The sequence below is a fragment of the Callithrix jacchus genome, chromosome 5 (assembly GCF_049354715.1).
Source record: "Callithrix jacchus isolate 240 chromosome 5, calJac240_pri, whole genome shotgun sequence".
In the NCBI taxonomy this organism is placed as follows: Eukaryota; Metazoa; Chordata; class Mammalia; order Primates; family Cebidae; genus Callithrix; species Callithrix jacchus.
In genome coordinates this window covers 115,165,880-115,192,998 of record NC_133506.1, presented here as the reverse complement: position 1 = coordinate 115,192,998, position 27,119 = coordinate 115,165,880, and the positions used below count along the sequence as shown (strand labels likewise).

At 40.5% G+C, this 27,119-nt stretch overlaps 1 protein-coding gene across 40 annotated transcripts in view; it reads right to left on the bottom strand.

The window, feature by feature from the left end:
- Positions 1-27,119, bottom strand: part of MBTD1 (mbt domain containing 1) — a 78,097-nt gene that overhangs the window by 4,633 nt on the left and 46,345 nt on the right. For 27 of the 40 annotated variants that reach the window (XM_035301179.3, XM_078374154.1, XM_078374158.1 and 24 more), the window contains 11 exons: positions 26,477-26,594; positions 23,175-23,309; positions 22,502-22,590; positions 22,053-22,287; positions 21,390-21,445; positions 20,961-21,065; positions 14,570-14,717; positions 12,804-12,886; positions 12,169-12,403; positions 11,589-11,666; positions 5,954-6,145 (listed from right to left, as the gene is read on the bottom strand). In XM_035301179.3, coding sequence (XP_035157070.1) covers positions 5,954-6,145; positions 11,589-11,666; positions 12,169-12,403; positions 12,804-12,886; positions 14,570-14,717; positions 20,961-21,065; positions 21,390-21,445; positions 22,053-22,287; positions 22,502-22,590; positions 23,175-23,309; positions 26,477-26,594 — 1,474 coding nt within the window. Of the gene's footprint in view, positions 1-5,953; positions 6,146-11,588; positions 11,667-12,044; positions 12,404-12,803; positions 12,887-14,569; positions 14,718-20,960; positions 21,066-21,389; positions 21,446-22,052; positions 22,288-22,501; positions 22,591-23,174; positions 23,310-26,476; positions 26,595-27,119 lie in introns of those variants that run through there. The other 13 variants (XM_078374167.1, XM_078374169.1, XM_035301187.3 and 10 more) reach the window with 2 other exon arrangements.

Here is a 27,119-nt window from a genome sequence, read left to right as displayed (position 1 = left end):
ACGCCTATAATCCCAGCACTTTGGGAGGCTTAGAAGGGCAGATCACAAGGTCAGGAGTTTGAGACCAGTCTGGTCAACATAGTGAAAATCACTTGCTACTAAAAATACAAGAAATTAGCCAGGTGTGGTTGTGTACACCTGTAATCCCTGCTGCTCGGGAGGCTGAGGCAGGAGAATCATGTGAATCTGGGAGGCAGAGGTTGCAGTGAGCCAAGATCCTGACATTGCACTCCGGCCCCAGCAACAGTGTGACTCTACTTCCAAAAATGAAAGAACAAAGAAAAAACAATCTGGGCTGGATGTGGTGGCCGCCTGGGCAACGTAGCAAATTCCTATCTCTACGAAAAAAAGAAAAAAATGAAAGAGCTGGGTATGGTGGTGCAAGCCTGTAGTCCCATAGTACAGTGACCTATGATTGTGTCATTGCACTCTAGCCTGAGTGACAGAGCGAGACCCTGTGTACCTCCCCTCTACCAAGAAAAATGAACATTCAATTCCTGAGCTGGGTGTGGCAGCTTACAGTTCTAGCTATGTGGGAGGACATGGCAGGAGGTAAGTTCAAGGCTGAGTGCCTGCCGGAGTTCTTATCTGATAACTTACTTTTTAATGAAAACCAATTAACAGCATAGTCATGTTTCCATAGGTCTTTAGTATGGAAAACTGCCTTTCAGTGTCATATACATATATTAAGACACAGGGGGGGTCTCACTATGTTGCCCAGGCTGGCCTTGAACTCCTAGCCTCAAGCAACCTGCTGCCTCAGCCTCCTGAGTAGCTGGGATTACAGTAGTGCGCCAATGCACTTGGCTCAGTTTCCAGTATTTTTAGGTGGAGCTTAGGTTTCTGAGTAGCCACAGAAGTCATGCTAGCAGAATTTGTAGTGACAAGAGGGCTCTTTCTAATCCACGAGCAAGGATGGAGAGAAAGAAATTTCATCTTTTTGGGTCCAAACTGGTCTTCAGCAAAAATTTTAGGCTGAGTTTAACTCTGAGATTTTCCTATCTTCTTTCATAAATGCTTCTTGTTACTGGCCCTCAACACATTTATCTAGTACCACAAGATTGCCCTGTGTAAAGCCTACAGAACTTTTCCATTCAAAAGCAACTTGTCTGCATTTTTTTCCCCTAATGAAAACGACCTCAGCAGCTGGGTGTGGTGGCTCACGACTGTAATCCAAGCACTTTGGAGGCCAAGGCGGACAGATCACCTGAGGTCAGGAGTTCAAGACCAGCTTGACCAACATGGTGAAACCCCATCTTAAAAAAAAACAAAAAACAAAACAACAAAATGGCCTCAGCTAGGTTATCAGATACTAGTTTCAGTAACTAGCAACCTCTACAGATGTGTTCAGATTTCTTTTTTTCTGTCACTCAGGCTAGAGTGCAATGGTGTGATCTCAGCTCACTGCAACCTCTACTTCCAGGATTCAAGTGATTCTCCAGTCTCAGCCTTCTGAGTAGCTGGGATTACAGACACCTGCCACCATACCTGGCTAATTTTTAAATTTTTAGTAGAGACAGGGTTTCTCCATGTTGGCCAGTTTGGTCTCAAACTCCTGACCACAGGTGATCCGCCCTCCTCGGCCTCCCAAAGTGCTGGGATTACAGCTATAAGCCACCACGCCCAGCTGTGTTCAGGTTTCTTAAAAAGTTACTGTCTAACCAAAGTTGAGCTCAAATAATTTAAAGAACAGATGAGGTGGTCTCTTGTGCTAACATATCCACTGGAATCTAGTACCACGGTGAGCAATGCTACCTTCTTCCCCAACTTCCTTAGCATACATGAATCTGCTAAATCAGAAGTCAGAAACTGCTTTTTCCACTCTTGCTTGGGCCCTGTGCATTTTTTTTTTGAGACATAATCTGACTCCATCACCCACACTGGAGTGCAATGGCGTGATCTCAGCTCACTGCAACTTCTGCCTCCTGGGTTCAAGTGACTCTCATGCCTCTGCCTCCTGAGTGGCTGAGATTACAGGTGTGCACTACCATGCTCGGTGAATTCTTTTGTATTTTTGTAAAGATGAGGTTTCACCATGTTGACCAGGCTGGTCTCGAACTCCTAGCCTCATGTTATTTGCCCACCTTGGCCTCCCAAAGTGTTGGGATCACAGGTGTGAGCCACTGCGCCCGGTCTCTTTACACATTTGAATGGTTCTTTATGCATTTGACTGGGTATTTCAAAACAAGAGATTTCGCATGAAAATCTGAAAAGTAGATAGACTTGGCAACATGAGTGCAGCATCCTTAAATTGCTGTGATCAATGGGAACTGACTGGCTACTATCCCCTGAATCTGGGCAGCTTGAGATCTGTCCATCACAGAGCTCACCACCCATGCTGCCCACAATACTCACTTAGGTAACCACCAGCCCCTGCAGGCATCTGGTTCCAAATCAAAGGTAAAAGTTTCGTTTTACTCTATTTCGTATCTTTTCATTAATAAAGGAAGTGAGAGGATACACATCATGGGATGTGAACTGAAAACTGCTCATACAGAGAAAAAAAAGTCAATTTAGAGCAGAATGAGAACTCAATAGAGTACTGGATACGTAGTATATCATTTAAGTTTTTCATGAGGCAAAGGCAGCCTCATATGTAGAATAATATTAAAATTGCTACAACCTTTTTTTTTTTTTTGAGACGGAGTCCCCTTCTCTCGCCCAGGCTGGAGTGCAGTGGTGCAATCTTGGCTCACTGCAACCTCCGTCTCCTGGGTTCAAGTGGCTCTCCTCCTTCAGCCTCCTGAATAGCTGGGATTACAGGTACGCAACCCCACGCCAAGCTAATTTTTTTGGATTTTTAGTAGAGACGGGGTTTCACCATGTTGGCCAGGTTGGTCTTGAACTCCTGACCTTGTGATCCGCCCACCTCAGCCTCCCAAAGTGCTGGGATTACAGGTGTGAGCCACTGCACCCAGCCTTGCTACAACTTTTAAAGTAAAATAGTACAGTCAGAGAAATACTTCAGGTCTTTATTTTCTTTTTTAGTAGAAATGGGGTTTCACCATGTTGGTCAGGTTGGTCTTGAACTCCTGACCTCATGATCCGCCCACCTTGGTCTCCCCAAGTGCTGGATTACAGGTGCGAGCTGCCATGCCTGGCCCATGTCTTGATTTTAGTTACAAGCAATTAGTTTAAAAAGAAAAGTCGCTGACATCTTACTTGCTAATTTAAAGAATAATCTTTTTTTTTTTTTGAGACGGAGTTTTGCTCTGTCATCCAGGCTGAAGTGCAGTGGAACAATCTCGGATCCCTGCAACCTAAGCCTCCCAGGTTCAAGCGATTCTCCTGCCTCAGCCTCCCAAGTAGCTGGGATTACAGGTGTGTACCACCACGCCTGGCTAATTTTTGTATTTTTAGAAGAGATGAGGTTTCCCCATATTCCCCATGCCAGGCTGGTTTCGAACTCCTGACCTCAGGTGATCCACCTGCCTTGGCCTCCCAAAGTGCTGGGATTACAGGTGTAAGCCACTGTGCCCAGCCAAGAAAAATCTTTTGAGAGACAGCAATTTATTTGGTACTGGTTTTGGTATTAGTGATCAAAAATTTAACTGGCCAAAGACAGAAAAGTGAATACATTATGCATATATTCATAGCAAACAAACACCCATCGGACTGTTAAAAGGTACAGCCAACAAGACTGTGCAGATCATTCTTCCTCTCATCAAAAAAATTACTTAATATAAATAAAAATGTTTTTATGAGGAACAGCATCAAGTGTATAACAGTTATCCTTCAACTCTAACCAGCATGCAGTGATTCAGTGTGAGGGCCATTTTAACAATACTTAGAACATATACACATGGACAAGAAAACAAACCCAGGTTTCATTAAAGGTGCAGTACCCACAATAAAAGGTTGATTAAAACAGTATCTTGTTATATGATGACTGGATGGCTAAATGAATGAGAAAAGAATTATCGTGGTTCAAGATCAAACATGTTTCATTCAAACAGATGTTTTTTAAAAAAATGCAAGCAGCAGCTGAGATTCTAAAGCATATCCTGAAACTATATGTAATACCACTAACAACAAATTTCTGGATTATGCTTCTAGTTATGTTAAAATATGAAAATGATGTGCTAAAAAAAGTCACTCAAGATAAAGGTGAAACACTCACTCAGATGTGCAATGTTTTAATGCAGAGTTTCATTGTTTTCATGGAATCTAAAGCAAAGCCTGTCTGGTATCTTCACATGAATCATTTCTCCTTTCCAGGCCTTCTCAATAAATGATGGATGAAATAAAACAGATCCTGTGGTTGAATGTCACTTTCTTATATGAATGCCTTTTCTTAGCTCCCATTTTAGAAGGCAGTCACTTTGTTGACACTAATCACTAACATTTCAGGAGATAAGCTAACTGAAATCATTCTTCCAGTTACAAAGCCCAAAAATAATAAACTCTCTCAACAGCTAAGGAAATGATAGCTTTCAAATAGTTAAGGTAGCAATGTAGTCCCTACTTAGTTTCATCAGAGAAAAATCACAAGTCCCACAAACTCAGCTCAGAAGATACTAGAAACACCAGTGGAAGAAGGAAGTCACAAAGGGGGCCAGGGTAGTTTCCATCTAGTACGTCTACTCCAAATGCTGGGGTTTTGCCAGTGCCAGAAGTTGTTTTAAATGAATCAGTAACCTATCACGAAATGTGACATACATCTTCAAAATCAGCCTCATGCTTAAAGAAAATACATCCAAGATGCAATAAAAACTCAAATACATTTGGAACTCGCAATAGCCTTAACACCAGACTATTTCACACAAAAGTGCAAAAGGAAAAAAGCTAAACAGACAAGCAAAGAAACTGGAATGCTCTTTAGACTTTGAGCATTTTTCTGTTAAAGGGCAGGTAACACTGGACTGACAAATCCTAATTTGTTTTTCATATGAAAGAAGTAATTTCCTCTGAATAGGAGAATATCACCACGATCTTCAGAGAAACAGACTGGGAAGGGGCAAGATGACCTAATACATTGTGAGGGAGGCAAAAGCTAAGGAACACATCCTAAAATGGCAAAAAACCTCAAACAACCAACAACAGAAACAAACAAGAAAACCCCTTTAGGTGCAAAATATTAGCGAACAGAAGAATGAGAAGAAAACAGAGCTAGGTAACAAGTTCCATCTAGGTTTTCAACACCCAAGACCTTTTACAGAATGCTGATTAGAGAAAACACTTTAGTCTAAAAGCAATAGTTAGCATATGACAGAACATATGCCAAGGCAAGTATAACTTTGGCTTTGAAGCTTTAAGTGAAGTCCTTCTCAGACCCTATGATAATACCAAGCCTGTTCTTAGTAATTACAAAGGGCAAAACCTTCTGCAGTCTTCTTTACAATCTACTACCTTGGCCTAACTAATTAAACTCAAACAAATTCATTTACCATTTAATCGCTCTACACATATGATCATGAACTTGCAGAAATAATAAAATACAAATATTGTATTTCCAAATTTGTAATTCAACTAAAACTGTGATCACTTAACTGCCAAAACTGAAATTAAACTGGAATTCAAAACACATCCTTTCCATGGACGAGACACTAGGAAATGTTATGAACAAAGCCTCGTTCTTGTGTCTGATTAATCAGACAGACTTATCCCTAATGACGCACTTTATCCTCAAGTCAAGCCACATACAATTCTGCAATGAGGAATGTTCAAAACCATGAAATATTACAAGTTGCCTCGCAATTCTAGAACTTGAAATTATAACTACCCTTATTTGAAGCTCAGAAGTATTTTATAACAAAGTAAAAATCCTTCCCTGATGTTTTGTCCTAGTGAAGTGACTATTAAGGACTAGTGAAATGAATTCTTTAGTTGAAAGAAAAAGAAAAAAAAATTCAATGAGTCAGCATCTGTCATGCCAGACCATGCTTTGTCTCCCACCACCCTACCCAGAAGTTTTACCCTCTAAAGTACCTGAGGTGCTGATGTGACTAATTACCTGTTTTGAGGCTGGGACTGAACTCTCGGCTAGTGCTGGGAGGTGGGAAGGCCTCCGGGGCTGTCTGTGCTGGAAGGGTTCGATATGGAGGAGGAGTCAACTCTTCGTCACCAGAGAAGCTCCTCCGCACCCCACCTGTCATGGGCAGGCTCGACAAACTGACAGGCTTCTTCCCAACTGGCATCTTCCTCTCTAAATATCAAGTCAGACTAAAGTAAGCTTTCACTTACATGCGTGGTAAGAAAAGTGCATTATATAACTAGGAAAGTTGTGTTGCACAGGACACTGAAAAGAGAACCAATTATGCAAAGTTTGTATTTCTGAAAACAAGAGAGAGGGTGAGTGTGTGTTGGGGGGGATGGTTTCTACTCTCTGAGAGTCTGGTAATACTTGTTCTGACTCTCAAGTAAATTTAAAACAAAACAAAGTAAAATGAATTACAGAGAGCTTTAAGAACAGCTGGCTAATTTCTTTCAAGAGAGTCTCTGCTTGAGGTGGGGTAAAAAGTCAATGGAAGAAAGAAAGGGTCTTAAAACACTATTTTTAGGGTAGCATTCATCGCTCATATAGGCCCAAACACTGGTGGAGAAATCAAAGCAAAACAGTTTAAATGAATTATCTGGGTGCAGGATGTTATTGATATGAGATGTGCGCCCCTAACTTTTAGTTTACAATTCACTTTTAGAAAATCTAATTCTCACTCTGAAAAGTATTTCCAAATTCAAAGCTTATTGCCTGCAAATTCTTAAGCAATCTGATTTATTCTGAAACAAATTTATCAGGCTGGGCATGGTGGCTCATGCCTGTAATCCCAGCACCTTGGGAGGCCAAGGCAGAAGAATGATGATGGCTTGAGGCCAGGAGTTTAAGATCAGCCTGGGCAACATAGTGAGACCTGTGTCTACAAAAAATAAAAAAAATTAGCTAGGCATGGCCAGAGTTTGAGGTGGGAGATTTGCTTGAGCCCAGGGGTTCAAGGCTGCAGTGAGCTATGAATGCACTGCTGTGCTCCAGGCTGAATAACAAAGTGAGACTCTGTCTCAAAAAAAAAAAAGAAAAAAAAAATTATCACACCCTTCAGCTACAGTTTTCTATACAAATATAAGCCTTCCAAGACATGTACAGTGCCTTTTGCCAACCAAAAAATACTGTGAACTCTGTAAATACTGCAGAACCAAGCACAGAGGCTCATGCATGCAATCCCAGGACTTTGGGAGGCCGAGATGGGCAGAACATCTGAGTTCAGGAGTTCAAGACCAGCCTGGCCAACATGGTGAAACCCTCTGTACTAAAATACAAAAAATAGCTGGGTGCAGTGGCACGTGCCTGTAATTCCAGCTACTTGGGAGGCTGAGGCAGGAGAATCGCTTGAACTGGGGAGGCAGAGGTTGTGGTGGTGAGCCGAGATCACACCACTGCACTCCAGCCTGCGTGACACAGCAAGACTCTTATCTCAAAAAAAATAAATAAATAAATAAAAAGTCAGAAGAATCCTTATCTTTGTGACTGAGTTATGTCTGTTTTCTTCCAGATGATAGAATGAACCAAGTATAAACAATAAAAAATTATGCTTCACAAAATCAAAACTAAAAGGTAAATCTACACAGTATTCCTATGTAAAGTGATGTGGGATTTAAGCTGTCACTGAGTAGATCCAATACTCAAGAGCCAAACCAAAATCACACGCAGCAACAACTTAAGACTTTCCTAACATACTATCTACTCGAGATAAACACGCAAGGAGAAACATCCAACTCTGACTACTTAGAGAAGTCCCTGAAAATGGTGAGATTTAAAGCAGAAATTACTGCTGCTTTTCCTGCTCTAGAATTACCACACCTTAAGAGAAAGAGGCTTTTGAAACCGTACAGTGTATAAGATTCTTTTGGCAGAACATTCTAATCTCAAGTGTTAGTAGTAACTATGCCTCCTTCAGGGCATGAACACAGCCTACTACCAAGCAAGCTAGACCAATGAAGCCAGTTAGCTATTTCTGTGTAAAACAAGTACTACCAGAATATACCACTAGCAGATGATTTTAAGTTCAAAAAGACCAATGAGCTATCAGATGAAACAACAAAGCCAGAATATGATAATCTCCCAAGGCAAACTTAAAAACAAACAAAAGGTTTTACAGCCCATCTGGTATTGATGTCAGTCTGCCTGCAATGGATGACAGGTTTCTAAACCCCAAATTCTTTATTTGTGTTACTAAAGTTAGTGAGAAAACTTTCTAACAAACTGTCGAGTAATATAAAAAAATAAGAAGAGGCAGCACCATTAGAGTGAAAAACTGCCGCTTCTTAATACGGCACTATACTTCCTTATCTAATTTCAACATTCAAAAAGTTTTTAAAAAAAGCTTTGCAACAAAGCCGTTATATCACTTGGTGATAACTATGATTTTTATTTGGCCCATTTAATGTAAATGTTTATATATATATATATATATATATATTTGCTTTAGAAAATGCTTCAGAGTCTGGAGTGTTACATAATGTATGTTACACAGACTGTATTTCTCTTCTAAAGTCTGAAAAAATTCTGAATTCCAAAGCACATCTGGTCCCAAGGGCATCTAATGAGGTCCATGGTTCTTTTCTATGTTCAAAGAACAATTAAAGGCATTAGAAATGTTGTCATACTATTAGGAAATATTAAAACATTATAGTTAAGGAATATAATATGTTACATGTAGACCAAAATTCATTTTTTTTAGTGAATCCAGAACTGTGGTCATGGTAAGTATCATTAAAAACTGGGATGCTAATATTACTTCATTAATTACATATTTCCTTCCATATTTCTAGCCCATTAATTCAAAATAATTTAAACCCCACAAGCCCGAAACAAATCCTATAAGAGTCACACTGAGGGAGGCAAATGAACTGTCTACACAAAACTCACATATTTGTTCTAAAAAGCAATGTCATATAGCCACTGAGTAATAAAAATCATTCTTAATTTGACATCTTGGAAAGAAAGTTCTGAAATTCCAAATTCTTATCCAACATAAAGTGAAAGCAGATGTTATTTACTTCACAGAAAGCTTAGTGATCATACCTACTATTGTCAGTCCACTGACATAAATGACGTTCCCATGTGAATTCTTCCTACTCATTTACAGATACATGAGAACTCCCTTTCATCTGCCTGGTTTGGCAAAAATAATTCTGGACCTGTGGGAGGCTTGTGCCTATAAACAGAGGTCAAGAGACAGGCCTGTTGGTTGCTACTTGTGTGAGACTGACCTGGGGTTTGTGCTGGGAGAAAGCCTGTTTTTCAAAGTACCAGTACAGTGGACAGTAGAAATTTTTGTTTCCCACTTAACAAGCAAACATCAGAAAGGTAAGAACAGAGTGTATTTGATTCTTCTTGCCATTTCAGTCTCTAGGTTGTTAATGAGGCAGATCAGCACATACCTGAGCATACATGACAAGTCATCTGGAAAAACCTGTTTCAGTTTTAATTCTTAAGTGTACTTTTAACATTTTAAATAGCTTGCCTTTCATTCTTTCTTTTTTTTTTTTATAAAGACGGGTTTCACCATGTTGGTCAGGCTGGTCTTGAACTCCCGACCTCAGGTGATCCGCCCGCCTTGGCCTCCAAAGTGCTTGGATTATAGGCGTGAGCCACCACGCCCAGCCACTTGCTTGCTTTTCTTTTTTTTCCATGTTGCCCAGGCTGGTCTCAAGCCATCTGCCCACCTTGGCCTCCCAAAGTAGCTGGGATTACAAGCATGAGCCACTGTGCCCAGCCTAATTAAAAAATATCTTTACTCGCCAGGTGTCATGGCTCACGCCTGTAATCCCAGCACTTCCAGAGGCCAAGGAGAACAGATCACAAGGTCAGGAGATGGAGACCAACCTGGCCAACGTGGTGAAATCTCGTCTTTACTAAAAATACAAAAATTAGCTGGGCGTGGTGGCACGCACCTGTCATCCCTCAGGGGGCTGAGGCAGGAGAATTGTTTGAACCCGGGAGGCGGAGGTTGTAGTGAGCCGAGATTGCGCCACTGCACTCTAGCCTGGCAACAGAGCAAGACTCTGTCTCAAAAAAAAAAAAAAAAAAAAATCTTTAAAATAAAAATTGGCCTGACTCAGCAGATCACGCCTGTAATCCCAGCACTTTGGGAGGCTGAGGCGGGCAGATGGAACAAATGAACACAGGAGTTTGAGACCAGCCTGGGCAACATGGTGAGACAACATTTCTATAAAAATATAAAAGCTAGCTGGGCATGGTGGTATACTCCTGTAGTAGCAGCTACTCCAGGGTCTGAGGTAGGAGGGTTGTTTGTACCTGGGAAGTTGAAGACGTATCCCAGCCTGTGCAACAGAGTGAGACTCTGTCCCAAAAACAAACAAACAAACAAAAAACCTTATCTAAGAAAGAAATGAAATATGGCCAGGTGTGGTGGCTCATGCCTGTAATTCCAGCACTTTGGGAAGCTAAGATTTCTAAGCAGATCGCTTGAGCCCAGAAGTTTGAGACCAGCCTGGGCAACATGGCGAGACCCTGTCTCTAAAAAAAATCCCTCCCCTTTCTTGGCAGCACGTGCCTGTGGTCCAAGCTACTCAGGAGGCTGGGTGGGAGGACTGCTTGAGCCAGGGAAGGTCAAGGCTGTAGTGAGCAGAGATTGCGTTCCTGCACTCCATTCCAGCCTGGGCAACAAAGTGAGACCCTGCCTCTCAAAAAAAAAAAAAAAAAAAAAAAAAAAAAAAAAAAAAAAAAAAATTAAATATTCCATGACAAGTTTTATGAAGAGAGAAAGCTATGACTTTCTATGGTGGGGAAGTAAGATTTTAAAAAATCAAATATGGTTAATATATTTTATATTACTTTGGCTATAAATGCCAGCAACAATTCACTGTAAGGTAAAATATGGTACAGAAAGCATTTCTAGAAAAATTTGCTGAAGCATGACTTTGTTAGCCATCAACCTGGATTTCTTACCAGTATCACTCTAGAAAGTTTTGCTAAGAAAAATGGGTTTATTAGGCTTCACATCTACTGTAACCATCAAGTGTCTGCTAATTTTTTTTTCTTTGAGACGGAGTCTTGCTCTGTTGCCCAGGCTAGAGTGCAGTGGCACTATCTTAGCTCACTGCAACTTACGCCTCCTGGGTTCAAGCGATTCTCCTGCCTCAGCCTCCCAAGTAGCTGGGACTACAGGCGCATGCCATCACGCCCGGCTAATTTTTTGCATTTTTAGTAGAGACGGGGTTTCACTGTGTTAGCCAGGATGGTCTCGATCTCCTGACCTCAAGTGATCCACCCGCCTTGGCCTCCCAAAATGCTGGGATTACAGGCATGAGCTACCGTGCCCGGCCGCTAATTTATTTTTTTAAATAGTTTTTAAAAAGGATTAACTTCTAATGGTTTTACATATTATTTCAAGAATCATTCACAGGCTCTATTCTTTACCACATATGCTTTAAATACTGTGGTAATAATTTCCCCTGTCAGTAAAATATATTGAAAGGGTTTGCCTTTTATGGCATACTGCACCTTTAAGCATAATACATAATGCACAATCATCAGTTCTCACAAGAGATATCATTTTCTGTCCAAGAATACTGTGATTCCAATTAGTTAACAATTAGAAAATGTATGTGAACACCACGTGGTGACCCACTTTTCTTATGTCCTTTGTATTGCTGGGACTTAGCCTTTTTCTTCTGTTTCGATGAAGCTGATTGGTTTTCTCTTGATGCTGAAAAATAAAAGGGAAAATTGGTACCAAATAATTGCTTACAACTTAGATGATACAGTTGTCTAGATACAACTTAGATGAACTGTCTTTACCAAGACCATTAAACTCATTTAAGTACATGATGCTTTGAAAATAAGGGTACTTGTTCCCACAAAACCATAGCCTCAACAAGAGAGATTCCACTATTTACTCAAAAGTATTTATTACATACCAACAAACTTTTAGTCTATAATTTTTAACTCACTAAAATAGTAAGTCTAGTTTAATTTGGTGACTGTTGTGCTTCTATAGTCATTATGTAATTGACTACTGGGTTCACACTGCCATGGTACACATGGTCTGATTCTGTGATATTGTTGTTGAGTCTTAATGTCTTACCTGGCAACCAATCAGACATAGGTATATTCTTGTCCTGTGAGCTCACAAGATGATTTATGTGAGATAGTCCTCTGGAGAATTGCTGATTTTTACAAAAGGACACCTTTTCTGTATACCAACTTACACTGTGATGCAGGAGGCTGTAGCTGATATCCAGTTAACTGACACCACCCTACAGGATAGAGGTCAGGGGACTCACAGTCTACCCACTGATCATACTCTTCTTCCCATCCATCAAAATGTATCCTCAAGAGACGATGAATAATTCGAGTTACTGTGGCTACACAAATTAAACGTGGCTCCATGAGATCTACTGCTTCTAATTTCATTCCTACACGAAATCCGTGATTTGGAACATCCTGACACAGAGAAGAAAACATTAATATTGGTATAAAGAAGAAAGAATGTGCAACCCTACTATCACTAAGAAAGCCAAAAACAGAAGCAAGTAGCCAAATAACGTAATTTAAACCATAAATTTCAAATAATTCTTTAAATATAATACGAAGGTGAAGTATTTAAGAACTAGTTAGGAAAAGTATTCATTTCTATTTCACTCAGATTAAAAATGAAACATAATTTGGAAACAAGTTTCGATTCCTAGATAAAAGAAACTTATATTGTTTCCTTGCTATATTATGCTTATTTATATCTCCACTAAGAAATTTTAATCTAAGGCAAAGACATTTTTATTAACATACATTCTATTTGTGGGGCATCACAACGTCCTCACGTAATTATACTCCCACTTAAATTTACCTTATTAAATAGTTTTACTGGTGCTGCAATGGAGCCAGTTTCCCTGAGGTAGTCAAACCATTTAAAAGGAAGTTTTGTGTAACCTAAAAAACACAACTGGTTTAAGTCTGGGTTCATTTAAAATTCGCATAATATGAAGATGCAGACAAAAAGTAACAGTGCACAAAATCTCAAGGGCATAGGTTATATGATCAACTTTATTTTTTTTGAGACAGGGTCTTGCTCTATCACCCAGGCTGGAGTGCAGTGGCGCCCTCAACGGCTTACTGCAGCCTCAATCTCCAGGGTTTAAGTGATCCTCCTGCCTTAGTCTATTAGCTGGGACTACAGGTGCATGCCTCTGTGACAGGATAATTTTTTTGCTGTTTTTAGTAGAGACAAGGTCTCCCTACGTTGCCCAGTTTTTCTCAAACTCCTAGTCTCGAGCAATCCTCCTGCTTCAGTCTCCCAAAGTCCTGGGATTACAGGTGTAAACCACTGCATCTGGCCTATATGATTAATTTTTAACTCATGCTAATACTGCCAAGTGCAATAATTCCTCCATGTTACATAGATTTCTCTCCCTTTTCTAGAAACACTGGTGTGCCTACTTACTCTAACACAGAAGTGGCTCTCTTTTTCTGTTTACTATAAGGATATATTTTTGCTCCTTCAATCCTATACTTTAGAAGAGTCTAGCACCTAACACTGTGGAGTGATATTTTTCTTTCCTTCCAAGAAAGAAACCTAGCCGAGCAAATACTACTTTTATAGACCTCTGTTATAGCTTTCCTCCTTTCTTAGAGAAACAACTTAATGCTCAAATACTAAAATCGGGAAAAACACTGGTTAAACCATAAGTAAAACAGTAATCTTTTTAAAAGTCTACCTAGGGCTGGATGCAGTGGTGCATGCCTACAATCCCAGCACACTGGGAAGCCAAGGTAGGTGTCTACAGGGCAAAACGCGGTCTCTATGAAAAATAAAAAAATTAGCTGTGTATGGTGGTGCATGCCTGTAATTCTGCTACTTGGGATGGGAGGCAGGAGAATCACTTGAGCCTGGGAGGCAGAGGCTGTAGAGAGTTGAAATAGCACCACTGCATTCCAGCCTGGGTGACAGAGAGAGACTGTCTTCAAAAAAAAAAAAAAAAAAAAAAAGTCCACATAGCTAAGTGTGATGGTTCATCCCTAATCCCAGCACTTTGGGGAGACTGAGGTGGGAGAATCACTTGAGGCCAGGACTTCAAGACCAGCTTTGGGTAACATAGTGAGATTCCCATCTGTACGTACATACAAAGAAAAAAGAAAAAAAAAGTCAGGCATGATTGTGCTTTTCAGCTGTAGTTTCTGCTATTAAGGAGGCTGAGGTGGGAGGATTGCTTGGGCCCAGGAGTTGGAAGCTACTGTGAGCTATGATTGTGCCATGGGCACAATTCAACCTGGGCAACAAAGCAAGACCCTGTCTTTATTGGGGGAAAAAAAATCATCAATGCCATAAGCCTATTGAACCTATATTACCGATTCAACAGAGTATGAGAATACCAATTCATATTATAAAATACACAGATGCTCAGGAAAAATTCTATACTACTGTAATTTATTAAAGTAAGCTAGAATACAGTACTTTATGTTTTTAGAGCAACCTACAGCTCTTGCATGTATGTGTATCCACACACATTATATCTACTCTGCAAGAAAACCTAGGGCTGCGTTAAGTGTTGTTAACAGAAACCATGTAAGAAGAAAGCAAGAATTAAAATCCAGTGTTTACATTAGATGAAGTACCTCTGGGTGGAGTAAGTTCAATCATGTTAATTTCACAGAAACCGACAGGGAAAATAGAAGGAGAGGTTGCATGATAACAGAACCAGTCAGATCCGTCTGCTGCTTCTGAGCCATCGATCCCAATCATCAGGAATCCGTCAGCTAGCACCTTTCAAATTAAGAGAATCCTAAGTACTTGAAATTAGATACCACTATTATAAAAATAATATTTTGACATTCTAAAATAAAGGAAAAATCTATTATATAAAGGTCTCTTAAAAGTAAAACAAGCTTCTTTATTGAGTTATGTTAACAGAAGTTCCAATGAAAAAAATCTATGTAAATTCTAGCGTGTTCCAGAAATAAAAGCAGGATTACTTAGAACTGACCTCAGAGGTTTGGGAAATGCAGTGCCTTTGACCATGGCTATAGCCACCTGCTGTTGCAGCATCATGAAACTGGACTGAGTGCTCTTAAAATTTACCCATCTAATCTCAGCTAAGCTCCAAGTCCTACTTGGTAACACTTTTACTTCTTTCTTTTTGATTTATCGCAGAGTTTTTCTGACCTGTCTCCACCTTCTTCAAGCTCCAACTTGATCTCTTTTATGCTACAGATAACCATACTCCTCTATGGCAGATGCTAAGGATGGTCCATGTAAGGGTCCTCTTGTTCCTTTCTTCAAGCCTCAGAGACTGTTGTAACAAGTACCTCACTCCCCCTTTTTGAGTAAAGGTCTCCCTCTGTCACTCAGGCTAGAGTGTAATTGTGCGAACATGGCTCACTGCAGCCTTGACCTCCCCAGCTCAAGCAATCCTTCTGTCTCTGCTTCCCAAGTAGCTAGGACTACAGGTGCACACCATCACACTTGGCTAATTTTTAAATTTTCATTTTATAGAGACGGGGCCTCACCATGTTGCTCAGGCTGATCTCAAACTCCTGGGCTCAACTGATCCTTGTGCCTCGGACAAGGATCCCAAAGTGCTGGGATTACAGGCACGAGCCACCTTGCCCAGCTTCCCCCCACACCCTCCCCCTCTTTTTTCTGAGACAGAGTTTTACTTTTGTCTCTCAGGCTGGAGTGTGATGGTGCAATCTCGGCTCACTGCAACCTCCACCTCCAGGGTTCAAGTGATTGTCCTGCCTCAGCCTCCCAAGTAGCTGGGATTACAGGCATGCGCCATCATGCCCGGCTAATTTTTGTATTTTTAGTAGAGATGGGGTTTCGTCATGTTGGCCAGATTAGTCTCAAACTCCTGACCTCAGGTGATCCACCCACCTCAGCCAGGCTGCCCCTCTTTTTAAAACTAAGACAAACTGGCCGGGTGCAGGGGCTCATACTTGTAATACCAGTACTTTGGGAAGCTGAGGTGGCCGGATCACCTGAGGTTGGGAGTTTGAGACCAGCCTGACCAACATGGAGAAACCCACCTTTACTAAAAATACAAAATCAGCTGGGTGTGGTGGTGCATGCCTGTAATCCCAGCTACGTGGGAGGCTGAGGCAGGAGCTGAGGCTCCTGCAGTCAGGAGGTGGAAGCTATAGTAAGCTGAGATCATGCCACTGCATTCTAGCCTAGGCAGTAAGAGTGAAACTCCATCTCAAAAAAAAAAAACAAAAAACAAAAAACTAGGCGCGGTGGTTCACGCCTGTAATTCCAGCACTTTGGGAGGCCGAGACAGGTGGGTCACGAAGTCAAGAGATGGAGACCACCCTGGTCAACATGGTGAAACCCCGTCTCTACTAAAAATACAAAAAATTAGCTAGGCATGGTGGTGCACACCTGTAATCCCAGCTACTCAGGAGGCTGAGGCAGGAGAATTGCCTGAACCCAGGAGGCAGAGGTTGCAGTGAGCCGAGATCGCGTCATTGCACTCCAGCCTGGGTAACAAGAGTGAAACTCAGTCTCAAAAAACAAACAAACAAACAAACAAAAAACAACCAACCAACCAACCAACCAACCAACCAACCAACCAACCAACCAAACCTCCCACCCCCAAAAAACACTCTAAGACAAACTTCCCCATCTTGCCCTATTACCACTGGAATTATGATCTCAAAAGAGCATCTCTTACACTCTAATGTTTCCCAGTTTCCATTATACTAAAAATATTTTGGCTGGGTGTGGTGGCTAATGCCTGTAATCCCAGTGCTTTGGGAGGCCCAGGAGGGCTGATCACCTGAGGTCAGAAGTTCGAGACCAGCTTGGCCAACATGGCAAAACCTTGTCTCCACTAAAAATATAAAAATTAGCTGGCTGGGTGCGGTGGCTCAAGCCTGTAATCCCAGCACTTTGGGAGGCTGAGGCGGGTGGATCACGAGGTCAGGAGATCGAGACCATCCTGGTCAACATGGTGAAACCCCATCTCTACTAAAAAACATACAAAAAAAAAAAAAAAATTAGCTGGGCATGGTGGCGCGTGCCTGTAATCCCAGCTACTCAGGAGGCTGAGGCAGGAGAATTGCCTGAACCCAGGAGGCAAAGGTTGCCGTGAGCTGAGATCGCGCCATTGCACTCCAGCCTGGGTAACAAGCGCGAAATTCCGTTTCAAAAAAAAAAAAAAAAAAATTAGCTGAGCGTGGTGGTGGGCACCTGTAATCCCAGTACTTGGAAGGCTGAGGCAGGGAGAATTGACTGAACCCAGGAGGCGGAGATTGCAGTGAGCCGAGACTGCACCACTGTATTCCAGCCTGGGTGACAGAGTAAGACTCCATCTAAATAAAAAAAAAATTTACTTTGAAATAGATAAAAATTATAGAATAAACTCTGTTCACCCAGAGACTCAAGTTACATACTATGCAACTCCCTGCAGTCTGATTTTTGTCTTTATCTACTCTTTTATTGTGTGTGTGTGTGTGTGTGTGTGTGTGTGTGTCTGTGTATCTATATACATACATATTTTTTTTCTGAGATGGAGTCTCACTTTGTTGATCAGGCTGGAGTGCCATGGTGTAATCTCAGCTCACTGCAACCTCCCCTTCCCAGGTTCAAGTAATTCTCCTGCCTCAGCCTCCTGAGTAGCTGGGATTACAGGTGCTCAACATCACATTTGACTGATTTTTATATTTTTAGTAGAGATGGGGTTTCACCATGTTAACTGGGCTGGTCTTGAACTCCTGGCCTCAAGTGATCCTCTTGCTTCTGCCTCCCAAATATTCTTTTATATATTTGTTGAATTTTTGCTTTTGGCTATCTTTTTTCCTACAGTATTTTGCCTTTATCTAAACTGCTAAGTTCATGAATAAACTCCTAGTTTGCCCAACCCTATGGCCTTTTCTCCCAGCACTACTTTCCTCAAACTTGAGCCTCACTAAATATCTTTTGAGACAAGGTCACCCAGGCTGGGATGCAGTAGTGTGATCACGGCTCACTGCAGCCAACTTCCCTGAGCTCAGGTGATCCACCATAGCCTCCTGGGCAGCTGGGACTATAGGTATACCACCACACCCAGCCAACTTTGTAGAGACAGGGTTGTCCTATTGCTTAGGCTGGTTGAGAACTCCTGGGGGCCATAGCAGGCTCAAGGGATCTGCTTGCCTCTGCCTCCCAAAGTGCTAGGATTACAAGTGTGAGCTACCGCACCCAGCCTGCTCTTAACTTTCTGAAACATTTTCTCCTAGTCTCGTAACACATTCTGGTCTACCAATCAATCTTCTCAACCTTCTGATCATTCTTTCTCAATTCCTTTCGGTACTTGGCTCCTTCACCTCCAACCTTCAAGTTTCTGATTGCAGCTCTTCTTTCTGTTTTGATGACCTTATCCACCTCAGTACTACAATGATCAACTTCTAAACCGGTGATTCCTAAGGTTTTATCATGAGTTTGCCTCCCTTCCAGTGTCTTGGTCCAGCATTTTACTTGCGTGCTGAACGTATTCTTGGCGTTAGTACAGGGTATCAAATCCGTTAACACTTCTTACGGATTAGAGGTAATCAATCACCGTGTTCCACAACTCTATCTCACCTTGCCATTAATCTCTGTCTTGACTTTGATATCCTGTTTGATATCACTGCTTTCAGCCATCCTCTATGGATTCTGCCCCTCTTACACAGTAAAACTTTCCTTCAGTCTGATCTCCGTTCAGGCCAGAACCTTTACCAAGCTATCCTGTCTACTAAAGAACTCTTGGGTGACCTGACCAAGTGTTTAAAGCCTGTAATACTGGTTCCACGTTATCTTTTTTTTTTTTTTTGAGACGGAGTTTCGCTGTTGTTACCCAGGCTGGAGTGCAATGGCATGATCTCAGCTCACCACAACCTCCGCTTTCTGGGTTCAAGCAATTCTCCTGCCTCAGCCTCCCGAGTGGCTGGGACTACAGGCACACGCCACCATGCCCAGCTAATTTTTATATTGGTTCCACGTTATCTTTTGGTCTCTTCCCCCAAGTTCCTTTCTTTGGTTATTTCTACATGTTAAACATGTATACTAACTTTCCTACCCTCAAGCTTGACAGCTTTGCCTAAGACTTCTGGACAGAACTACCCCACTTACATGGGATTCCTTTCTTCATTCTTTTAAATACAGCTGACTGGACAAGAAACTTGTATGCATCATGTATGGAACCAAACCAAAGGCTTAGCTCAGCTATTCAGACTCTGTCTCAGTAATTAGAACACACACAGAGACTACTGTCAAGTCATGGGTAGGAGCTGGATCTGAAAGGATCCCACCTCAGCCTCCCAAAGTACTGGAATTATAAGCATGAGCCACCACACCTAGCCTTTATTGGGATTCTGATTGTGTCGATATGGAGGTCACGGAAATCCATGTTTTTTGTTTGTTTGTTTTGCTGTTGGTTGAGATGGAGTCTTGCTCTATGACTAAGGCTAGAGTGCACTGGCACAATATCAGTTCACTGCAATCTCCACCTCCCGGGTTCAAGCGCTTCTCTTGCCTCAGTCTTTTGAGTAGCTGGGATTATAGGCAAGCACCACCACACCTGGCTAATTTTTGTATTTTTAGTGGAGATGGGGTTTCATCATGTTGACCAGGCTGGTCTTAAACTCCTGACCTCAAGTGATCCACTCACCTTGGCCTCTCAAAGTACTGGGGCATCCAGCCTTTTCTTTTTCTTTTTAACATGATTGAGAGTGTTTCGGGAATCTGTGTTTTAAATCTTATCAGCTTGTTCTGCTCATTAGTCAGGAAAAGAGGAAGAACAGGGTTTGGAGCCAGTCTTGTCTAGCTGTGTGACCATGTGACATGACAGCTATCGTAACTGTTTTTCTTTTATCTAAAGGTTTTAAATGGTTGAGATGCAAATCACGATATAAGTTACATCTTTATGTAAGTAGATTTTCCATCAGTGGTTCTTGACCATGGCTGTACATGAGATTCACCTAGAGCCTTAAAAAAAAACACCAATGTTAGCCAGGCATGGCGGCTCCTGTTTGTAATACCAGTTACTCAGAAGGCTGAGGCAGGAGGATTGCTTGAGCTCAGGAGTTCGAGACTATCCTGGGTAATACACTGAGACCCCACTGCTAAGAAAACAACAACGACAAAATTAGCTGGGTGTGGTGGCATGCACCTGTTGTCCCAGCTACTTGGGAGGCTGAGGCAGGAGGACTGCTTCAGCCTGGGAGGGAGGCAGAGGTTGCAGTGAGCTGAGATTGTGTTACTAAACTCCAGCCTGGGCAAGAGAGTGAGACCACATCTAAAAAAAAATGCTGGGTGCCGTGGCTCCCGGCTACAATCCCAGCACTTTAGGAGGACTGCTTGAGCCCAGTAGTCTGAGACCAGCCTGGGCAACCTAGGGAGACCCTGTAGCTACAAAAATAAAACTAAGAAAATTAGCCAGGCATGATAGCACACACCTGTGGTCCCAGCCACTCTGGAGGCTGAGGTCATTGGAGCCTGTGATCACAGTACTGCACTCTAGCCTGGGCAAGAGAGAGAGAGAGAGACAGACAGAGAGAGAGAGAGAGAGAGAGAGACTGTGCCTCAAAAAAAATGAATAAACCAACCAAAAAACCCGAAGACCCTCTCTTCTAGGCCTTTTAGTAAGAGCAGTTTCAGATGAGAGGGAAAAGAGAAAAGAAGCAATAAAGTACTACGAAAAAGAAGAAAAAGGCCTAAAAAGGAAACATTGGAAACTCAAGATACACTTGGCCTTGTTACAATTCCGAATTGGACTAGTCTTGACTAGAAGTAACGTAAATATTTTTCCTCTAAATTAGGATATACTTCCACAAATAAATGTAGCAGACTCAAAGTGACAATCCTGACAATAAACTATATAGGAAAGATCAGAGAATTCAAATTTATTTTGAAATTCCTAGCAACCTCCTCCCTATTAAAGATACACACATACACATTTGATGTCAAAATGAATATGCTTGGAGACTCCTTCTATTGCTTACACCCAAATCCTATCATTTCATTTCTATGTTTTAAAACCCATTAACTTACCTTTCTAATGGTTGCGACACATATAGTAGAAAGATTTAACGGGTCTATAGCTTCCAATTTCATTCCTTCCTTGAACCATTCCCCACTCTGGTCTACTTCTTTTACCTAAAGAATTATATGAAAGCACATCTACTGTTACTAATGTTGTTATTTTAATAACTAAAATATTACCAATGTGAAAAGATTTACCAGGTACCTTCTCCTACCTACCTAATATTATAACTCCAACTTCCACTAAGGTTTAGAGAGAATTCAGACAGACAGAATTTAAGAATAATCATAATAAAGAGTTGTGACACCTATGGATTTACAAGTCTTAATTCTCTTAAGTGAACATATGTAATTGTGATTTCCATCATTTTAGGAAAAAACCCACAACCCTCTTTCAAACCTAATTTACAAATGAGGGTTCTTATAAAAACTTCTTACCTTAGCAAATAAATGTGGTGGTGTATCAAAATGTCCATCCTGTTTCTTTGTAATATCTACAAGGAAAAGTTACACACTAATCTGTCAGCATTTGTGAGAAGACCAAAAACCACGTTCTTTGAAGGCTTCAAACTCTCAAAGTATGTCACACTATAAAACATGGCAAAAAGACATGCCTTCTACATTTGGGATGAATACTATCCTTTAATAGTCTTTTCTCTCTTCAGCGTACATGTGCAGCATATATGCTTCTAAATACATTTAGCCAATTTTAATGCTCATAGTTTTAATGTAATTCCCTAGAGAATTACAACTTTAGAAGTATGTTTTCATGTGCTTAGTATTAAATCTACCACATTTAATCTCGCTGTTTTGATTAAAACTGAATGAAAAGGGAAAGGTATCTTTAGATCTTTCAAATGGGCTGAATAATAAAAGAAACAATTGTAGTTGTGACCAAAAGTGCATTCGTTTGGAGAACAAGTGGAAGGAGTATAAAAAAATTTACTAGGACACCAATATGGTGTGAACCTCCACTAATTAAGGTTGAATAAGCATCCCAAACCAACTATGTTTGATCTACGCAATACTGTAGAGAAAAGTAACTAGTATAATTCAACCTCAATGATACTTTCGACAGGAGTTCTTGTGATAGGTGCTTACCAGATCTTTTGAAACGATGACCTATGCTTCGAGACCAACCGATATGATGAATCAATGGGCTATGCATATGGCACCAGAAGTCATCTGTTCTATCTTCGCTTTCTTCATACACTAGTCTTAATCTTCCTCCAATTACACTTTCCACAACTGCTACTCGTGTTCGACACAAATGCCTCTTGTCAACCACTTCTACTCTCATGCAAGGTTTGAAAGGATACTGCATACTCTCTGAAACCTTAAAACAAAAGAATACAAAAAAAAAAAAAAAAACTGCTCGAAATTTGTGACAAATGTCTACAAGGAATTTTCGTATTATACTGTAAAAAATACTGAATGTGCTTGAAATATAACACAGATCATCAGGTTCACAAAATTAAACCAATTCTTTAAAAATGTTTGTTACCCTTGTTTTATAGAGCTCTTCAGTCTTTATAAGATCCTGTTTTTACCTTTTGTGAGAAATCAGGAGGAAGTGTTTTGGCACCAGTGAGTCGTTTCACTAAAAAAGCTTTCCAGTTTGTATACTTATGCTGAATAGCTAAAATAGAAGAAATAACCAGTTACACTTTGCAAAAAAGAAGTGCTTCATAAACTGTTTTAAAAAAGGTAACAAATTTCCTTGCAAGTCAGACTACTAACATTCTGAAAAGTAAATATACAGAAAGCAAGTATAGGTCTTGCCAGCAAAAGGCTGCTTGACACCAAAAAAAATTATTTTAATTTCTTTGTTTTTTTTTGAGATGGAGTCTTGCTCTGTCGCCCAGGCTGGAGTGTAGTGGTGCAATCTCAGCTCAGGAGTGATTGCAACCTCCATCTCCTGGGTTCAAGCGATTTTTCTGCCTCTGCCTCCTGAGTAGCTGGGCTACAGGCACACGCCAACATGCCGGGCTAATTTTTGTACTTTTAGTAAAGACAGGGTGTCGCCATGTTGGTTGGTCAGGCTGGTCTCAAACTCCTGACCTCAACTGATTCACCTGCCTTGGCCTCCCAAAGTGCTGGGATTACACGCATGAGTCCCTATGCCAGGTCTTTAATTTCCATATTACTTTAACATTACTATGTGTAAAACAGCATTAAAGTACACATATATAAAATTACAGTAAGGGTAAATGAGCTACTTACTTCTAGGAGGAACAAGAGGTTTTCCGCTGGCTGCACACCAACCAACTGGATGGATATCAGAACCACATATATTGCACCAAAAGTCCAGAGCAGAGTCACTTTCAAATCCTTCATATCTTAAAAGGGCGTTGTAACCTGAAACCCAGAATTAAATCACTACACAGTAATAAAATTAAATAAAACAGTAGAGCATCTGATAGCAGTTGTCAAACTAGTGTCTATCTGCAGTAGAATCACCTGAAGGGTTTGTTAACAGACAGATGGCTGGGTCCCACTCCAGAGATTCTGATTTTGTAGATCTTGGGTGGAACTGAGAATATGCCTTTTTAACAAGTCCTCAGGTGATGCTCTTGCTGCTGGTCTAGGGACCAAACTTTGAGAAGCATTTGTTCAGTGTAGTTAGTTCAACTGTTTTCAGAGCATGGCATCCTTGAATGTATTTCAACTGTACCCATAATTTCTTTTTCTTTTCTTTCTTGAGATGGAGTCTTGCTCTGTTGCCTAGGCTGGAGTGCAGAGGCACGATCTTGCCTCACTATAACCTTGACCTCCTGGGTTTAAGTGATTCTCTTACCTCACATTCCTGAGTAGCTGGGATTACAGATATATATATATAATTATGTATATAACATATATATTATATAATATATAATATAAAACATAAATATGTATTATTTATATTATATATAATTACATATATGAATTTATGGAGATAGGATCTTGCTCTATCACTCAGGTTGGAGTGTACTAGTATGATCTTGGCTTGCTGCACCTCCACCTCCTGGGTTCAAGTGATTCTCCTACCTCAGCCTCCAAGTAGCTGGGATTACAGGTATGTGCCACCACGCCCAGCTAATGTTTGTATTTTGAAGAGACACGGTTTCACCATGTTGGTCAAGCTGGTCTTGAACTCCCGATCTCAGGTGATCTGCTCGCCTTGGTCTCCCAAAGTGCTAGGAATACAGGCATGAGCCACTGTGTCTGACCTTAAAGTATATTTCAAAGAAATTGCTTTATCCAGCAGCTTAGGTGGACAATTACTCCTCGGTAATTTCAATGTGGCTACTTTAAGAATCTAAATTTTTCTGTCCTATGTATTTAGAAATGAGATTTGAATATGCCAGGTAAAAAGTTTAATAAACACAAAGAAAATCATGTAAAATGAGTTAAAAACTGTATGTCCTAGGCTAATAGGAATCCTTGTTCTTGGAAAGCACAAAAAATAAGTAATATATCCTATTTATAATTTTATAAACTTTCTGACGATAAAAGATTCAGATTTAATTTAAGGCCTTTAATGAAATAGAAAAGGGCCAATATATGTGTATTGCAGGTTAGGAGCCAAGTTCAGTCAGCATTTTCATGTCTGTGAAAATTTATATCATTAAACGTTCAGTTTTAAAATTCAGTAATTTCACAGAACGATTTATGAGTTTGCTAATTATTGCTGAACTCTAGCTTCTGGTTAACATTAGGCTTACTTCCACAATGGGATTAAAGAGGCTTAAAAGAAGATACATGATGCAATTAGATAAACAAGAAATGTAAAATCAGAGATGGAAGGCTGAAGTAACTTTTCGACAGTAAATGCACTGATCTTAAGAGCTATTTAAATGTAACTAACTTAAACACCCAGGACAAAAATAATATGCTGTTGTTTTAAATTACAGTGTAGAGAATAAGCATTTGCTGAATGCTTATACAGCAGGGAAAATGTTACAAGAAAAAGATGGGGAATTGACCTGGATAATACAGTTAAGTACAGAGATGGGACACTCTTGCAAGAGGTGACAAAAATGTGCTGTATGAAGGTGACAGGGAGATTGGCCTCATTACAATGGACCATTTATGCTGGAGAACAACAATACATCTGGCACATGGTATATGGTGCAACTCATCAATAACCATAAAAACTGGCCATCGGCTGGGTGCGGTGGCTCACGCCTGTAATCCCAGCACTTTGGGAGGCCGAGGCGGGTGGATCACGAGGTCAAGAGATCGAGACCATCCTGGTCAACAAGGTGAAACCCTGTCTCTACTAAAAATACAAAAATTAGCTGGGCATGGTGGTGTGTGCCTGTAGTCCCAGCTACTTGGGAGGCTGAGGCAGGAGAATTGCTTGAACCCAGGAGGCAGAGGTTGCGGTGAGCCGAGATCGTGCCATTGCACTCCAGTCTGGGTAACAACAGCGAAACTCCGTCTCAAAAAAAAAAAAACTGGCCATCTTGATCCTTTAAAAAGCCATTAAAAATGCTTGAACAGAAAAACAAAATAATTTTTAGGTCAATTAAGTCAATTAGCAGTACACAGTAGAGCAGTCTGCAGAGTGTTTTGAGGCAAATGCCAGAAATGAGACTAGAGAGAATAGGAGGAGTTACGTATCTGTCACAGTAGTAATTGAAGATAACTTTTCTATTGAGTGGCTGCCTGCCTCTTCTTTATACTGCCCGACTACACTAGTCACTGAGTATCTTACCATATTAATGGCTGTAGTATTCAACATTTGACAGATGTGAGCATGCTGGAAAAAATACAAGTTTTACAATTCTGGACCCCATCCTCTGTCCACATTGCCTATTATAGTAGATACCTAACATGTTTATTTCATGAGCAGTAAAGGGCTTGGTATGGTAGAAGCAGTGGGAATAAAGAGAAAGGAAGAACCCAAGATATATATTTGTCAATACTTGTATAAATTTGGTATTAAGGTTCTTACGACTTTTTTAATATGGAGAATGGGTCTTGCCATATTGCCCAGGTGAGTCTTGAACTCCTAGGCTCAAGCTGTCCTCCTGCCTCTGCCCCACTAAGAGCTGTGATTACAGGCATAAGCCACCGTGGCCAGCTCTTATCACTTTTTTTAGCACCTCAACTTTCGATACTTTTCAAAGTAACATATACATTATGACCAATATATCTGGTCTGTTGCTGGATTATTTTTATGGCTGTGACCTAAGAATGGCTTTTACATTTTTAATGGCTGAATACATAACAATTCATGATACATAACAATAAAATGAAGTTCAAATGTCCTATAAATAAGGTTCTACTGGAACACAGTTAAGTCCATTTGTTTATGTACTGCTAAGGACGCTTTCATGCTATGATGATAGAGATGAGCAGCTGTGATAGAGATCAGATTGCCTGCAAAGGTGAAAATACTTGTTTGGCTTTTCACAGAAAACAATTTGCCAACCCCTGCCCTATATCATATTTTTATTTGGCAATACTTGCAAAATTGATAAACATGCTTTTTTACAAAAGTTTACAAGGATTACTAAATGATTATTCATGCTTTTCACCTGCTAATTTTACAATTCCAGCAATCCAGAAGACTTTGGTAGGTAGGCTGCAGTCTGTATTGGGAACTTCTACTCTCACATTTTCTGAGATATCACCCCAGCAGGTCCCCATAGGTGCCTGTCATATAAACATCATTAAATTATTGTCTTATTAAGAGAAAGCCTAAAACATATGAATGAAAATTAAGCATTACCATCAATAATAGGAATGTTAAACTAAAAATGTCATTTTAATTCATATTTATTTAATTTGTTTCATAGAATGCTATCTGGAAAAAGCCAGTGTCAGGGACAAAGGAGAGCATTCACATATATTAGACTAGGTCCATGCTGACTTCAAAATTTGATACTGTCCTAATACAAGATTTAAGCAGCAACTTTTCTAAGAGCAGAATTACAAACTCGATAGCAGGTTTCACAGGATTAAGCTGATTTAAGAAATTTATTATTTTTAATATGTACTGAATGAATACTTCACCCTAGATGTGGCCAGAGAGCAGAAAGAAAAACAATTCCAGTCAGCAACGTGGTTTCCAACAACATGAATAAGAGAAATGAAACTAGATTATTTGTATATTTAATTTAAGTTAAATTCACAGACTATAAATCTAGTCCATGAAGATGGACATGAGGGAAAAGCACT